General features: G+C 41.9%; 1 protein-coding gene across 1 annotated transcript in view; it reads right to left on the reverse strand.

Annotated features, from left to right (window-relative positions):
• LOC130142155 (BDNF/NT-3 growth factors receptor-like) overlaps positions 1 to 18,718 on the reverse strand; it is a 247,741-nt gene that overhangs the window by 114,395 nt on the left and 114,628 nt on the right. The window contains 1 exon segment of the mRNA XM_056323638.1: positions 6,528 to 6,716. Coding sequence (XP_056179613.1) covers positions 6,528 to 6,716 — 189 coding nt within the window.

Raw genomic sequence — 18,718 nt, forward strand, 5'->3', positions numbered from 1 at the left:
ATCTCCAGAAAGGGTTTGTGCCAATCTTGATTTGAAAGTTTGTGCTATTATTTTTTTCTCCTGTTGTCTGGCTTTCACCTCCCTTGTATTTTAGGAGACTTTCTCTACTAGTTTAAACTCCCCTTTAAGGTCTTGCATTTTTTCACTCTGAAGGAATAGATATACATAATCATCTTTCATCTTGGTAAGGCAAAGAGATGGAAGCCCCTCCCTGGAAGGCATTTTTTCTAGTTTACCAGTCATTTTTATGGCTCTTCTGTGGGAAAATTTGCAATATCCTTTAGAAAATAGTTATTTCCAGGTTGTTTTTTTTTTCCAACTGGAAGACACATCCTTGTATCATTCTCAACTAGGCTGTAATACAAACATAAAATCAGCCCCTTACTTCTCCGTACATCCAAAGATTTCACTAGTCCTTTTAAGGCTAGGTTTCCTAAAGAGCATGAAAATTATGCAATTGTGTATCTCATCTTAACACCTCACTCAATTACAATATCACAAGTGCTAAAAGTTTCAGATGTTTGCCCATGTTGGGAAAATTGCTTGGAGGGGGGGAATTACAGATCTAATAGAAGTTGTAGTATTATAACAACCTTTTAGGGAAATATACAATTGCCACTTTCAAACAGTTGGCATGCACAGAATCTACATCACCAGAGCTCGCTAAAACCATACAACCTGCTATCCTAGAGGAGTAGTGGAGGGTGGAGTGGAGTGGAGACACCGTGGCCAAGCTCTGCTGTACTCCCTGCAGGACTGGGAACTTGATGGTATCATACAGCCAATAAGCTGCATAGCGGCTGGAAAATATATGAGATGATGTCTGTTGCTGGGCCAACAACTGTGGCGAAGACCAAGCAAGAGCCTCATTATCTGTGAGAGAAGGTCAGGAACTCGGCCCCTTTTGCACTTCAAAGAAAAGATAAGCTTTCTAACAAGGACAGGCCAACTGCTAAAAGAAAACAAACTGTTGAGATAAAACTCAAGGATGCTAGGATAAAATAATTGTGGGAGTGGGAGATCACGACCTCCTACTCAAATGCCCCCCCCAAAAAAAGAGTGTGAATCCCTCGCTTGGGGAGCACGTGCAGTAAATTTAAAATTATCGGTATCTTTAAATGAAAGAGAGAGAACTTTACACCAATCATAATAAAGGAATGTATGACTAGAGTCACCCAAGCTCCACCTGAGAGTAAAGAGAAGTATAAAAAGTGAATGAATGAGGGGACAAGTGGGGAAGACACCACTGAGACTGACTCCTGGGACCAGCCGATGGGCTGAGCCTTTCTTCTCCCCCCCTTGGGACGCCTTGGGTGAGACTTAAACCAAGTGCTTCTTTGGGAGACTTAGAAATATCTCTAGAGAGTTACTTTTTAATATTTGTAGTCAGGCTGTATTGTTGTAACTTTTCTGTGCATTTTAGACTTGATAACATTTTATTTGCACATGCCTTTTTGCACAGTCACTATCACTGGCAATCCAAAAACCTGTATATCTTTTGCACAAATAAAACTGCACTGTTAAGTAGCTGGTCGTCGCAGTTTCTCATTGAATGTGACCAAACCCTAAATGTGGCCATGCTAGTTCATGAGTACGACTGGACTGGCAGTGCAGACTGCTATCAGTGTATTCAGACCCATGGTAGCTTAATATACATATTAAACACGACTGGACTGATAATGGTAAATTTGACATCACTTAGAATTCAAAACCTAACCGCACCTAACCTCCCACCTCAGTGAGGAGAGTTGGAAGGCAGGGTGTGTGTGTTATTTCTCACTAAATTACTCCATCCCCTGTAACACAACATTCCATATACCTTACAAACACAACAGAGCAGAAAATAGATCTCTATCTTTATGGATTGGATGCTGCAAGGTCTTACTGCTTGACAAACAGTAAGAGCTACAGGAAACAGGGTCCATCAGCACTGCTCACTGAACTACTAACACTACAGATGTTTAACAGGTGACTTAAGGCACTTCCATGGGCAGCAGTCTTCCTGGAAGAACTGGAGACACCCACGAGAAGAAAACCCATAGGTATTTCCTAGTTGTCAAGAGCTACATCTGACAATAAACCCGATAACAATATAAATTTATAACTAAACCTTTCAGATTCTTTGTTTACAACTTAAATGCTCCCAGGATCTGTATTTTAAATCCCAAAGTTTTCATTGCCTTGAATGAGAATTTGGCTTCCTTCCATGATATAGTGCTTCAACTCCTGGGAGGGTGCCCAGATAAGACTCTTTCTCCCCCACAGAAGTGGGGGCACCACAGCTCTTGCCTGCTGTAAATTAATTTTGCTATAGTTAGGTTGGCACTTCTCTGGTCAAAACCCAGTGTTTACTGTCTTTCAGGTATTATATTTGATTTTTGGTGAGACTGTATAAAAATGATGAGATAATACTTAATTTATTCATTTTATGCATCAAAGATCCTTTCAGTTTGGCTAGATAGGCATATTGCCATGCTCTGTTAAATCCTTAAAAATCAAAGGGGAACAACTTAATAATAAATTAAAATAACAATTCTATCATTGTTTTAAGTGCATGAGAATTATGAGATAAATTCACATTTCAGGAAAACAAGAATACTGAAGTTGACATTTTTCTCAGGAATGAATTCAACCTTGCATAAGAAAAAAACAAGGTACACAAAACCCTTGTGTTACAGCACAAGCAAGCTATCAGGCTACAACAAGGGTTTACCATCAGTCAGATTCTACTGATGCTGTTTCTTCTTCCTCCAAAAACCAGAAAACATCCCACCACCCTCAGGGCTATTTAACCATTTAGTAGGAAGAAGCTACAGCTGCACATTGTCCATGTCAATCAACCCACTGCCTCTGAGGCAAGGCCACAGCTGCATATTAACAATGCTAATCAACCCACTGCCTTCATTCCTCTACACCCTTGAGCCTTAATAACTTGAAATTGTTTTTGATTTAATTTGCTGGTGTTATTTTATTGTGGTCCCTCTTCCATGTTTAAGTTAACAGGAGACAATCTCACCAGCACCCTTCTCCTAGCTCAGAGCAGGAAATCCTTTCCCTCACCACAATACTAATCTTTTGGGATCTTCTGTGCTGCAGAAACAGAAGCACTCAGCAAAGAATGGGAAAGTACTGTGTTGTGTATCTCCTAGGAAAGAGCTTGCAGGGAAAGGGATAATAAACAACTGGCTTCAAAGTATTAACTCTTTTCTGCCTTTGTTTTCAGAAACAGGCAGTCTGAATAGCATCCCAGGATCCCAGTTTGAGTAGCAGGACTTGTAAGAAAATACATTCATGGACTGAGCCGTGGTCAAGCTGTAGCTTGATAGTGGGAACAGCAGGACTTTCCCAGGACATTTCCCTTGCAAAAAAATGTGACAACTTTTCTCCCCTCTTAGATTTGCATACATTTTCATATAATACTGACAGATCTATCAGAGAATATGATAAATCTCCTTCCATTCAGTTGATAGTGTTATCTTTCAGCTGACATTAGTGATAAAAATAAAGCAGAGACAAGAGGAACAGCCCCATGCACCAGTACATACTGGGGGCCACCCAGCTGGAAAGCAGCTTTGCAGAAAAGGTCTTGGTGGGCACTGTGTTGAACACGGGCCAGCACTGTGCCCTTGCCACAAAGGCGGCTAATGGTATCCAGAGCTGCATTAGGCCTAGAGAAGAGAAGGTGCTGGGGGGGGGGGGGGGGGGAGGACAGGACAGGGAGGAGAGAGAATCTTATCAATGTATATAAATACCTGAAGAGAAAGTGCAAAGAATAGGGAAGCAGGCTCTTTTCAGTGGTGCCCAATGACAGGACAAGAGGCAATGGGTACAAACTGAAACACAGGAGGTTCTGTCTGAACATCAGGAAAGACTTTTTTACTGTGAGGGTGACTGAGCTCTGGAACATGTTGCCCAGGGAGCTTGTGGAGTGTCTCTCTGGAGATATTAAAAATCCATCTGGACAGTGTCCTAGGCAACTGACTCTAGGTGGCCCTGCTTGAGCAGGGGTGTTGGACCGGATGACCTCCAGAGGTCCCTTCCAACCTCAAACATTCTGTGACTGAGAAAAGTACTGATTTATTGATACATTGATGGAATTTCAAATGAAATTGATTGCAATACTTTTTCATTTTTTTTTAAACACATCCAATTCCAATACTTTGCAATGGAGCCTGAAACACTGTATTCAGAAACAGATAACTAGCAAGAGATCAGAGAGAGAGTATGTGAAATTATTTATGGGAAGACCTTTTTTGTCCTAGAAATTTTAAATGTCCCTCTTTATTGGACAGATGCTTAGTGTGGTAGAAGATATCTGACTCAATTTATATACTACTACTGTTTACCTGATTCTCACAAAGATTTGCACTACCATGGCAATGTAGCAGAATGCAGAGCAATAGCTCTGCACATCTCCCAGGAGCACGACAGCAAAGCCTCAAGCCCTCATCCTGCAAACATTTATGCATAAGCTGGACTTCATGTACTGTGATTAGCTTCCCTGACACCATGCGGGTTTCATTGCAGCACACAAAACTAAACACAGACTTATGTATTTTCAGGATCAAGACCTAGTTAGTATTAGTCAGCTGTGAGTTAATGCTTCTGTACTTACTATGCAGCTTACTAAATGTGAGAGGATTCTGTGTTTGGTACAGTTTGGGGTTTTTTTCACAGAACACCATGTATATTGTTTCAGCATTAATGCTGAAAGTGAAATACTGTGTAGTCACTGATGTTTGTTTATAATGTTTAATGCAGCTGGGAGTGGAAGTACAAGAGCCTCATTTAAAAGCATGTCCTTTTATATAACATCAGAGAGCTCTAGTGGACATGTTGCCAATTTATGATTCCCTAGTGGCTTCTGTTTTTCAAAGGAATTAATGCATCTATATAGCATCTTTCTTGTGCTGATCAAGTATCAGCAGTTTGGTGATTATTTAATGCATTCCATTGCTTATGCTATGCCAGATTATTCAAACACCCTCTGGTAGAAGAGATTATGGGTTATTTCTAATTACAAAATAGTGCCATGCAACAAAATTATGGTAAGAGAGAACATTGGGAATATATAATAAAAATGCAGGAAAATGCCTCCTGTTGCACTGCAGGAAGATCCTTATGTGGATTGTTCTTAGTGCAAATATCAAGCTGTGGATTACTGTTAATGTTCACAAGACAAATTAGGTAGCCTGGCATCAGTCTTTACACCCTTTGAAGTCCTGCACATGCATATGCATGCATGTACCCATGCACAGATCAAGGAAGGCACCTATTATAGTGTTTAAACTATGCAAAGATGGAGGCAAAGGTTTTTGACCTAGATTGTATGCCCTTAAACTACAGTTTGTGCTGTGAAGCTAAATCAGTCAGAATACAGAGATGGATATCACTTAGTAGCACATCTAACACTCACCAACTGCACTGGCAATCTTTAGAATGACTTCTCAGAGAAACAGGTCAGGCTTCCAGCAGCACTTCAGAAATGTATGCACAAGTTCACAGCATAAAGAGGTAGAAAGAACCTTCTCTGAAGCAGTTAAAGACCTTAATGTACAGGTGAAACATAATAAGTAGTGCAGTTACTATTAATTACAATATTCTTTAGATATTTTTTCAGTTATTTGCTGCAGCGTTGATTGCTGCTTCAAAAATCAGCATTTCATGTTGTGGTGCGTTAAACCTAGCCAACAGCTCACTCTTGGGACAGGGAGAAAATAGAAGGAAGTTGAGAAGACTCATGGATCAATATAGTGACAGTTTAAAAGCAAAAAAAAAAAAAAGCTGTGTGTGCAAGCAAAGCAAAAAGAGGAATTAATTCACTGCTTCCCATCAGCAGGCAGATATTTAGCCACTTCCTGGAAAACAGAGCCTCAGCACATATAGAAGTTGCTTGAGAAGACAAACACTATAACTACAAACGTCCTCCCTTCTTCCTCCTTTCACTGAGCTTTTACTGCTGAGCTTAATGTCATATGGTATGAAATTTCCCTTTGGTCAATTCAGGTCAGCAGTCCTGGCTATATCCCCTTGCAACCTCTTGTCCATCTCCAGCCTACTTGTTGGGGGAGGGGGGAAAGGAAGAGAAAACCTTGATGCTGTGCAAGCACTGTTCAGCAATAGCCAAAACACTGGTATGTTTTAGCTGCAAATGCGAATATTGACTTCTGGTTCTGACCCAGGATGTGTTTTATCCCAAGAATACATTAGGTGCAGAGGACTGGCCAAAGACCACTGAAATTAGTGGAAAGACTACCAGTGACTTTGATGGAATACAGATTGGGCTTTGAGCCCACTGCTGAGTCCATTGATTCATCACAAGGGCTGAATTTTGCTTTGACAGATGTAAAGCAGTTCATCCCATGTACCAAAGTACTCCTTAATGAATTGCATACATTTTAACTTCACCCTACTACTCCCAGGAACTTACACCATTTTTCTATTAGCACTGTTAAGGAGCCCCAGCACTTGCACCAAAAAAAAAAAAAAAAAAAAAGGATGAACTACATATAGGCATTTGTACTTACAGTTGTCTGGCTTGAGCTGACTTTTAGCAATTCCAAAGTATTGGGGATTTTCAATTATGGGAATCTTTGTCATTCCAATGATGATTGCATCAGGACCTCCCTCAGAAGAAGATGGAGTATTACTGCCATTTGAGATGTGATGGAGGGGACTTGCCGAATCATCGTCATTGCTGATAACTGAAGAAGGACCTAGACTTAGAAACAAAGATTCTCCTGTAATTCAGAACATTTCCCCCCCCTCAGACAATTATTTTTTTTCTTTTTTTGACCAGTTTGTCCTCCATCCCACTAGTCAAGAGCTCTCTTTATGTCCCTTGCTGATCTTACCTCAGGAATTTTATACATCTGGCCATTAAAAATAGGAATGTGATCTGAAATTTGTACTAGAGAACACCTACACTAAATACATCAGTCTAGCATACTGTGTCACTGGGAAAGATCTCCAAATTTGATGAACTCCTATCATTCTCAGAAATAAGCTATGAAATACACACATTAATTATTTTACCTTATGCCCTACTCTGATCACACTGCAATAATTCCTTTTCCCACAAAGCTGGCAAACATTCGCCTTCCATTTGAGGTGGCATTATAAAATGACAACAGACATGAAGGAGATGGGCTCATCCTAATGTGGGAAGCGATATGATTCCTGAAGGACAAAATGGCTGAGAGCCAAAATACAGAAGACAATTTGCACAGTCACAGTAGGTGCAAGGCAGACATTCAGAAGAGCAGTGGAAAACACTCTTCCCACTCCACCATAAGATCTGGGGTCATTTCACAGGGGCTTGTCCAGCACAGGGGAACATTTCTCTGCCTTATGAGGTAATATCAACACCCGAATCTAGTGACCTTCCAGAAGGAGGGGTTTATTTTGATCAGTAATTTAGTGACAATTTTTGGGGTTTTCTCAGTTTTTGCTTTGTATCTTCAATGAAACCACCACAGAGATAAAACCTTATAAATGGGTAAAAATAACCAATATGCTTAGCAGAGTTCCACTTATATGAGCTGCAGGGGCCTTTGATCTAACACTGAGATCAGAATAGATAACATTTGAACTGAATTTCTTCTGCAAATTCATTCAGTGAGCTTGTTAAAGTGATGATCTTTGCTTTGTAGATGTTGATGCTTTTAACGTGGGAAAGCCCAAGGCATAGTGCTACTATGCTTCCCCAGCAGTTTGGCTGTGTGGAGCAATAGCATTTCTTGCTTCTCTCTGCTTTCCAACTGACCTCTCATCTCATATCCCCATCCCTGTCAGCTCCTGAGAACACAGCCACTGGGGTTAGCCTCAGTGCCATGTTCTCAATATTCACTGCCACATTCAGTTCCCAAACAAGTATTATGGATTTATTATTCCATCGTTGTTGGTGAAAAAGCCCCAAAATAAGGTCACCCCAAGCAACATTATACCCATCTATCCTGCTGAAACACAGTGCTCTTCACAGCTGAAACAATGCACGTCCTTCTATCCCAGTGCCTAATGTGCAACACACTGAACTAAAAACTACGTTGCAGATGTTAAGTTTGTGACTCAGAAAACTGAGATTTTCCAGGCTTGAGTGTTTATAGGGTAAATAATTTCATGTCTTCTGACGGGTATCATTAATGTATTTAACTGATTTGCACCCACCAGTGCTTATTTAAGCTTGTATTATGTCATTCCTTGATACATGAGGTTAGAAAAACATTCTGAAACTGTCCAACAAGTTCAGTTCCCATCCAACAAGCATGTCCCCAGGAAGTCAAATGAACTGGAATGGCAGTTGTTCCAGAGAGCTAGAGAACTCCCCTACACCCAGCAGCCAAATGCCTCTACTCCCCTTTCAACAATTTCTGAATTAAAGAAGGGAGGAGGCTCAGAATAGAGGTTTAAACTCAATAAGCACCCTATGAGACTATGTTCACCTGCAAACATTACAAAGCAAGGTAGAGAGATTTTGTTTGAAAATTCTGATGGAGCCACACCACTCTGACCTTTCTCTTGGGTGATCAAGGCTCCAATGTGTTTTCCTTTTCACGTGAAAATCAATGTTTGGTCTTTCCATATTTCTTGTAGCTTCATGAGAAGACCAAATTATGTTCTCATTGTATTGCTTTGATGCAAAAAAAATATGCTACAGTGACAGATTATTTTCTTTCCTAAAAAGAATGATTTAAGTAATATATAACCTCGAGGGCAATTAAATAATAGATACGTTAGTCAGCTTTACAGCACTAAATTTTCAGGGTTGCTAGGTGTCAAAAGGCCGGTCACACTGACATAAATGCCTTTCACCTAAAATGCAGGTTCTTCTTGCTAGCAAACTTTATTTAATATCTTTAACTCTTCGACAGAGCAAGGAACATGTAAGATGGGTAATTTCAACTGAAATGTCTGCATGCAGATTTTATCTAGTCAAATATTTAATCAGGCATCTTTGTTGTTGCTTTCAATCCTAAGAGTCAAAAGTTACATATTTGTTTGTGTTAGTATTATTCTGAAGCAGTAGCTATTTTTTCTCACAAAATTATCTATATTTTTTATGTATACACACATTCACATGTCCCATTATGCGCAAGACTAGAACATTCCAGAAGACATAATATCTGCAAGGGAGGTTTCTAACTATGTAAAACTCCCAAGGATCCTCTTCATAAAGACATCTGTTGGGAGCTGATGGGATTCACCTGACCAAGTGGGGCAAGAGGGTCTTTGCCAACAAGCTGGCCAGAATGATAAGGAGAGTTTTAAACTAGATTTAGGGGGGAAGGAGATGGAGTTTTAAGCAACAGAGAAGAGCTGGGGTCTGCTGATGCATTAGGAACTGTCAGGGAATCACATGTGAGATACCTCAAAGAAATTGGGGCTTGTTCCTCTAAAAAGGTGACATGGTCAATAGCCCTGCTGAAGTGCTTCTATACCAATACACACAGCATGGGTAACAAACAGGAGGAGCTAGAAGCCATGGTGCAGCTAGAAAGCTATGACCAAATTGCTATCACTGAAATGTGGGGGGACAAATCACAGTACTGGAGCATTGCAGTCAACGGCTATAAATTGTTCAGCAGGGACAAGCAAGGAAGGAGGGTCGTGGGGGAGGGGGTTGCTCTCTATGTAAAGGAATGGATTGACTGAACAGAGCTGTCTTTGAAAAACAGCAAGATCTTATGGGTAAAACTTAGGGGTCATGCCAACAAAGGAACCTCGTGGTTGGTGTTTACTACAGGCCTCCCTATCAAGAAAAAGACCTCTTCAGTTTCAATGAGTTCAGTGATCAAATGCTTACCAGAGGCAGCAACTAATAACTTGATATAACATCCCAAAGAATCTGATCCTGCATCCCTGTGATTAAGTGAGCTCCAGGTGATCTCCAGAAGACTAATGGACTTACAAGTGATCTTACCCCACACATAGGACATGCCTTGCTTCCAGGAATTTAACGCACCAGTGGCAATCGCAGCCATCACTTACAGAAACAGTAATGAGAACAAAGTATTTACTTCTCTTTCTAGATTTTCTAATGCTATTTACCAGCTGGAAACAAGAAAGAGGAAGGTGTAGGTGGCCACACTGTATGGATGACCACCAGCTGTGAAAACGGCAAAAGTAAAGCACATCATTTCTCTACACAAAAGGCTCTACTAATACAACTGTGGTAGATGCAACTTAAAAACCTTTGACATAGTAATTAAGTGTGACTTTAAAATTTAAAAGAATCCAGCAATTTTCATCACACATAAATACATTCCAAACGCAGTTGGAAAAAATAGTGCTGCAAACATCAAACTAATTGATTGACACTTTTAATATTGTTCTTGGAAAGGATCTTCTAGTTATAGAACACACCTAATTATAATTGTCAACAACAGAAATCACAAAGTTGATGGCATCTAAATTGTAACTGGCCTTTAATCAGCTCATTAATGAACAGATTTAGCAGGGGAAGGGGACAGAATTTTGAGCAACTCAGAAGAGCCAGGGGATGCCAATTTATTAGGAACCAACAGGGAAACACATGTGAAATGCCTCAAAGGAATTAGAGTGTGTTCCTCTAAATAGGTGACATGGTTGATAGCCCTGCTGAAGTGCCTCTATACCAATGCATGCGGCATAGGTAACAAACAAAAGAAGCTGGAGGGGCAAGGGTTTCCCTCTATGTAAAAAAAAAAATAATAAAAAAAATGGATTGACCACACAAAGCTGTTTTTGAAAAACAGTGATGAAAAGGTCAAGATCTTATGGGTAAAAAATTAGGGGTCATGCCAACAAAGGAACCTCGTGGTTGGTGTTTACTACAGGACCCCCAATCAAGGGGAGCCTGTTGACAAAGCATTCTTACGTCAACTACAGGAAGCATCGTGCTCGAAGGCCCTGATCTGCCAGGGGACTTCAATCACCCTGACATCTGCTGGAAAAGCAGCACAGCGAGCTGTAAGCAGTCCAAGAGACTCTTGGAGTGCATCGAGGATAATTTCTTAATCCAGGTGATAGACAGCCCAGCCAGAGGAGAACCATTGCCAGACCTGTTGCTAGATTAACTAATTAGAGGGGTCAAGACTGGTGGCAGCCTGGGCTGTAGTAATAATACCCTGGTGGAATTTACAGTCTTGAGGGATATGGGCCAAGTGAAGAGTAAAGTCAAGACCCTGGATTTTAGGAGGGTAAGCTTTCAGCTGTTTAAGGAATTAGTGCGGGGAACCCCCTGGGAAACTGCCCTTGGGGATAAAAGGAGCTGAACAGAGCTGGCAGCTCTTTCAGGACATTTTTCTTAGAGCACAAGAGCTCTCGATTCTCATGTGTAAGAATTGGAGCAAGGAAGGCAGGAGACCAGCATGGCTCAGTAAGGACCTCCTGCTCAAAGTACGGTGCAAGAAGGAAACGCATAAGAAGTGGAACCAGGGATGTGTATCCTGGGAAATATATAGGGGCGCTGCCCAGATGTGTAGGGATGTGATCAGAAAAGCTAAGGCACAGTTGGAGCTGAATATGGCAAGGGATGAGAATAATAATAATAAGAGCTTCTAGAGGTATGTTGGAAAAAAAAAAAAAAAAAAGCAAGATTAAAGAAAATGTACTATCCCCTGATAAAAAAGACAGGAGAACGAGTAAAAACCGACATGGAGAAAACTGAGGTAGTCAGCATTTTTTTTGCCTCATTTTTCAATGGCAATTGCTCTTCCCACATTTCTTGAGTCCCTGAATCTCAAGGCAGATACTGGGAGAATGAGCTCCCTCCCATCGTAAGAATAGATCAGGTTCAAGACTACCTGAGGAACCTGAACATACACAAGTCCATGGGACTGAATGATATCCATCCCAGGGTCCTGAGGGAATTGGCTGATGCCACTCACTAAGCCACTCTCAGTTATATTTGAAAAGTCATAGCAGTCAGGTGAAGTCCCCAATGACTGGAGAAAAGGGAAATATCCCACTCATTTTTAAAAAGGGTAAAAAAGAAGACCCTGGGAACTACCAACCAGTCAGTCTCACCTCTGTTCCTGCTAAAATCATGGAATATATACTCCTGGAATATATCTCAAAACATATGGAACGTAGGGAAGTGATCAGAAACAGCTAACAAGGCTTCACCAAGAGCAAGTTGTGCCTGAATAATCCAGTGGCCTTCTATGATGGAGTTATATCAATGACATAGATAGTGGATTGAGTTCACCCTCAGCAAATTTGTAAACGACACCAACCTGAGTGGTGCAGTTGATGCCCTAGAGAGAAGGGATGCCATCTAGAGGGACCTTGTCAGGCGGTAGAGGTTGGCCACATATGAACCTCGTGACGTTCAACAAGGCCAAGTGCAAGGTCCTGAACCTGGGTCAGGGCAATCCTCAATATCAGTATAGACTAGGGGATGAACTGATTAAGAATAGCCCTGTGGAGAAGGACTTGGAGATACTGGTGGATGAAAAACTGCACATGGGCCAGCAATGTGCACTTGCAGTCCAGAATGCCAATTGTATCCTGGGCTGCATAAAAAGAAACGTAGCCAGCAGGCTGATGGATGTGACTCTCCCCCTCTACTCTGCTCTCGTGAGACCCCATCTGGAGTACAGCTTCCAGTTCTGGAGTCCCCAGTACAGGAAAGACATGGACCTGCTAAAGTGAGTCCAGAGAAGGTGCCAAAAAAATGGTCAGAGGGCTGGAACACCTCTCCCATGAAGAAAGGCTGAGAGAGTTGGGGTGGTTCAGCCTGGAGAAGACTCCAGAGTCATCTTATTGCAGCCTTTCACTACTTAAAGGGGTCTTATAAGAAAGACAGAGAAAGACTTTTTACCAAGGCCTGTAGTGACAGGACAAGGGGCGATGGTTTTAAACTGAAAGAGGGTAGATTTAGATTGGACATAAGGAAGACATTTTTTATGATGAGGGTGGTGAGACACTGGAATAGGTTGCCCAGAGAAGCTGTGGATGCCCCATCCCTGGAAGTGTTTAAGGTCAGGTTGGACAGGGCTGCCCCATCCCTGGAAGTGTTCAACGCTAGGCTGGATGGGGCTTTGAGTAACCTGGTCTAGTGAAAGATGTCCCTGCCCATGGCAGGGGTGTTGGACTAGATGATCTTTAAAGGTTCTTTCCAACCCAAACTATTCTATGATTCTAAGTTTCTCACTGAAAGTCATGAGATCTACAGGGCACGAGGACAGATGTGCAGGTCAGTAGGTCTGGACAGACTGGCACATCAGATCACCCAAGAAACCTACTTCACCAGACAGAAAAGCCCTCTAGGAAAATTGGAGTGTCTTATGCATGTTGCTTTTTTTTTACTATTGATTGTGCAGGACCGAAGATGAGCATCCCCTTTTCCTATGGCTCTGCTCTACGAGATACTCTCCAGGGGTGTCATCAGGGAAGCCTTAGCTTGTCTTACAAATGTTACTGATTTCCTTCTACTTTCAGGCAGAACAGAAAACATTTGTATAACAGATATCACAACCACTATCTGGTACATATCTTCAAAGTGGTAAGCACTGTAACCAATAAATCCTCACAGTTTGTCCTCCATGAGATACATATTTCTATTATTCCTGTTTTGGGGGCAGCAAAAAGAGTTCTGCATGGCTTGCTGATTTGCCCAGCAATGCAGGCAGGATCTTTGTCAAAGTCACAACTAGGAGTTGGGAGGGACTGCTAGCCCTTGCCACCAAACAATAGAGCCTCTTGACTTATATCTCTCTTCTAGCTACAGGATAAATGGTGGCTATAAAGCAGACCACTGTGTCATGGACACATTTGCACTGTCTGCTGCTCAGATTATGTGTCCTGTCATAAAGAATGATGAATTTATGGCCTCTCAGTATTGCTAATCAAAAGAAACATATCTGAGACAAAAATCTAGCAGGGATGTGGTATATTAATCAATAAAAATATGTAAGCCAGAGAAGTAAGGATACAGGAAAGCAGAAAATTTTGAAGAAAGAATGAAAGAAATAAGGATTTATAGTTTCTAATTTACATTATATCCCCATATAACACTACAAGCTTGGGCAAGAGTGGCTGGAAAGCTGCCTGCTGGAAAAGGACCTGGGAGTGTTGGTTGACAGTCAGCTGAATATGAGCTGGCAGTGCGCCCAAGGTGGCCAACAAGGCCAGTAGCATCCTGGCTTGTATCCAAAATAGTGTGGCGCACAGGACTAGGGAAGTCATAGTCCCTTTGTACTCAGCACTGGTGAGGCCGCACCTTGAATACTGTGTTCACTTTTGGGCCTCTCACTACAAGAAAGACATTGAGGTGCTGGAGTGTGTCCAAAGAAGAGCAATGAAGCTGGTGAAGGGTCTAGAGCACAAGTCTTATGAGGAGTGGCTCAGAGAACTGGGGTTGTTTAGCCTGGAGAAGAGGAAGCTCAGAAGATACCTTATTGCTCTCTCCCACTACCTGAAAGGAGGTTGTAGCAAGGTGGGTGTCGGTCTCTTCTCCCAAGCGATAGGACAAGAGGAAACAGCTTCAAGTTGTGCCAGGGGAGGTTTAGATTGGATATTAGGAAAAAATTTCTTCACTGAAAGAGTGGTCAACCATTGGAACAGGCTGCCCAGGGAGTTGGTGGAGTCACCATCCCTGAAGGTATTTAAAAGACGTGTAAATGTGGCACTTAGGGACATGGTTTAGTGGTGGAATTGGCAGTGTTAGGTTAATGGTTGGCCTGGATGATCTTAAAGGTCTTTTCCAACCTAAATGATTATATGATTCTATGATCACTAAGATCATTCATTATAGCCACCTGCACATTTGGATATATAGGAAACATGGGTAAAATGATAATCCTTCAAAAACATTACAGTAAAAAAATCACAGCCATAATAATAAAGATCAGCTGGAATGCATTTGTTGGCTTCAAGCAAAAAAGAATAATTCAGCCAATTTTAAATCCTTGTCGCCTTTCATTTCCTTTTAAAGCTATTTAATTCAACAATCTCTTCACTTTTCTTTAATATTCCAAGTTAACAGTCCCATTTCTAAGGTTGGGAATGAGTTGCTCTGTTGTCTGGAAGATAAATACAACATGTACAGAAGAAGCACAAGTTTCCCTATGCTTCTTAGACAGTATTTATCTGAGAGAATAGCAAAGCTACTTGGAGTAGACAACTGGAACAATTTTGCAAATTCTGTTTAGATTGATATGGTTAGACATAGTTAGAAGATATGTAGCTATGACATACCATGGAGAAATTCTCCCTGATATTGTGGGAAAATCGCTTGGAGTGGGGAAATCACAGAAAATTGGGACCTAATAGAAGTTTTAGTATTATAGCAACCTTTTCAGGGAAAAATACAGTTGCCACTTTCAGGATGGTTGGCATGTATGGAATCTACTCCACCATGGTTCCCTAGGCAACACAACATGCTACCCTAGAGGAGCAGTGGAGGGTGGAGTGGAGTGGAGACACTACGGCCAGGCTCTGCTGTACTCCCTGCAGGATTGGGAACTTGATGGTACCATACAGCCAATAAGCTGCATAGTGGCTGTCAAATGGAAAATATATGAGATGTCCATTGCTGGGCTAACAACTGTGGTGAAATTATTCTCCTTAAATGAACCTTGCTCATTATAATCTCGTTATAATACTAACACACACCTCCATCCCAAAGTTACCCGCCTCCAAGGCACGACCACCCCTCACCAAGCATGCGCTTTCTATTTCTTATCAACCATGTCTTTAAATGAAAGTGAGAGAAGTTTACACCAATCAATAATGAAAGAATGTGTGACTAGAGTCACTCAAGCTCCACCTGAGAGTAAAGAAAAGTATAAAAAGTAAATGAATGAGGGGGGAAGTTAGGGAAGACTCCATTGTAACTTCTGGCATCAGTCAATGGGCTGAACCTGTCTTCTCCTCCATAGGGACACCTATTGGGTAAGAACTTTGTCTTATGCACGCTAACTCATGCTAGCTGTTATTAGTGATTAATGTTTTGATTGTATATAATTTGGTTGTATATTGTTTCAAGCTTGTTTTTGCAGGCAGTCCCTATCACTGGCAATCATGAATCTTAACTTGTCACAATTTTATAATAAAGAGTGTTATTCCGTAAACTGTTAGTGTGAGTCCTTTGTGGGCGCTAGCAGTTGCCGGCAGCGGGTAACACATTCAAATAAAGTGGGAAGACCCGCTGAGGGGTTCCCCTGATGCTGTTGGCATGTTTCCCTGAACAAGTCAGTCAAATTGCCCTCCAATCCAGCGGGAGTGTTCAGTGAAGGGTCCCTGTAAGGGGATGCTGACAGACTGGCTGGGCACAAGGGTCTCGGCTTTCCTGGGGCACTGATAGACAGATCAAAAACCCGGGGTTGGGAAAATATCTCTCTCTCCCCCCTGCCCCCCCCCCCCCCATTTTCACGTGATAGATATTTAACTTACATTTTTTAAAAAAGAACACAACAAGAAAAAACAACCCCCTCCCTTCCGTAATGAAACTATTTCCTTCCTTTAAACACTCCCTGATTTATTTCTTAGAGTTCAGAGGCACTGTCTACAGGACTGTCCTATCCAAGAAAATCAACTGAAAACATGACATGGAAAGCTATAAGAATGCTCAGAGACCTGAGGAAAAACTGGAAGAAATGAGATTTAATTTATCCTAAAGAAGAGATGAGATGTCTGAGGAGGTGCACGACAACAGCCTTCAAGACTGTTGCATAAGGAAAGAAACAATATTTATTTCATGTCTACACTGGACAGGAATTAAATGTTAGGAAGACTTCCTCAGGCATTGGAATTGTTCATAAATTGTAGAGAAATTTCCACTTCTGGAGAAGCCAAGTTAGGTAAATATCTGTCAGGAAAGATACATAGTTGATACAGGCTTAGGACAGGGAATAATCTCCCATGTCCCCTTCCAGCCATAATCTTTCATGATGCCAAAAAGGTAGACCTTGAGAATTCTTACAACAGATACTTTGGTCTCCTCAAATGCTGATTTATCTATTCAGAATTGAATGAGGCTTGTACCTGAACAAAAGTATAATAGATATAATTAAACTACATACATTTCACTGCATTAGCAGTGGTTCAGTCAGGAGAGAAGCACATCAGTAACGCATGAATCCACAGTTTATAGTGAATTATTGCTATTAGAATACGACTTATTTAATTGCATTCTTCATATACAATTAATTTCAGGGTTTCATTTCCTTATCTTAATTGCTTCTTGGGCCTCTGGTTTACAGAAGATAAGGAGGAGTGGGAGCCCCTTATTGTTTTGTGAGTGGGTACGGTTGTGTGACTGTGTGTAAGGGTGTGACTGAGATGGAACTCAGTTCCGAAGCGAGTGCGGAGGTCTTTTAACCGCGGTTCCAATATCCCGCAAGGGGCTTGGCCGGTGAAGGATCGAAGCGATCGTTCTAAGTGTTCGTGGGTGGGATAACACTCGCAAGACACCTTTAGATACAGGCACAGCCAGGAGTTTGGAGTTTTTTGTATAAAAGGTTCCAGTAATGGGTCAGGGGCAAAGCAGATCCTTAGACTTGGAAGGTTCAAGGAGGGGCCTCTGGTTTAAAAGGGGAGGAAAATTACCAGACATTCCACTGGATAGTCCCTTACAGCTAATTTTAAGATACTGGAATAGCTTCAGAAGCACTAAACATAAGGACAAGGCGAAAATGATTCAGTTTTGTATGGTTAAATGGCCAAAAGAACCCTTAAGACCCCACGTATTTTGGCCGATGTTTGGGTCCATGGAGGACTGGGTCTGTCAGGCTTTGAACATTTATGTTAATAGCAGAACACCTGTGGATCCGGAAGAGAGCAAGTATGCTGCGACCTGGTTGGGACTAACGGAAGCACCTGCCACTCGGATATTTAATTTAACTACTAAAAGGGAGGGTGAGGAAGATAAGGAGGAGTGGGAGCCCCTTGATAATGTACCCCCTCCATATAACCAACCCTCCCCAACTGCACCAAGCCCTAGCCCATCCCCACCTGCCCAAAGGACAAGGACAGGGAAAGGGAACAGGAAGGAGCTGAGGAGCAGAGGGGTTTATACCCGTTGTGGGAGGTACCCTTGGGAGGTAACCAGGGAGGAACAGGCTTTGTGATGGTGCCCCTCAATACGTCAGATGTGAGGAATTTTTAAAAAAGGAAAATGGGTAATTTATTGAATGATCCTCTAGGGGTCGCAGAGAGATTAGACCAATTCCTGGGACCCAACACGTACGTGGGAGGAAATGCAGTTGATTTTGGGGTTCCTCTTCACCACGGAAGAAAGGGGAATGATTAGGCAAGCGGGAATGAGAATATGGGAGAGGCAAAATCAAGCCGGACCGCCCGGAGATACAAAATGGCCGAATGTGGACCCTAACTGGGGCCTTCAAACGGTGGCAGGACGACAGAACATGAGGGATCTTAGAACTATAATAATTCAAGGTGTCAAGGAAGCGGTACCGAGGGGACAGAATATTAAAGCCTTCAATGAACACCAAAAGAAAGAGGAGTCCCCAACGGAATGGCTGGAAAGGTTAAGGACAAGACTCCAAATGTATTCTGGCCTGGATCCAGATTCACCCGGGGGGGTGGGGGGGGCGCTATTGAAAACTCAGTTTGTGGCAAAATCATGGTAGGATATACAGAAAAAGATAGAGAAACTGGATGACTGGCAAGACAGGGGATTGGAGGAATTGTTGCGAGAGGCTCAAAAGAAGAAAGACAGAAAGCTAAAGCAAAAATTTTTGTGGCTGCTATCAGAGAAAGCCAGAAAGGAGGG

The sequence above is a fragment of the Falco biarmicus genome, chromosome W, assembly GCF_023638135.1.
Source record: "Falco biarmicus isolate bFalBia1 chromosome W, bFalBia1.pri, whole genome shotgun sequence".
In the NCBI taxonomy this organism is placed as follows: Eukaryota; Metazoa; Chordata; class Aves; order Falconiformes; family Falconidae; genus Falco; species Falco biarmicus.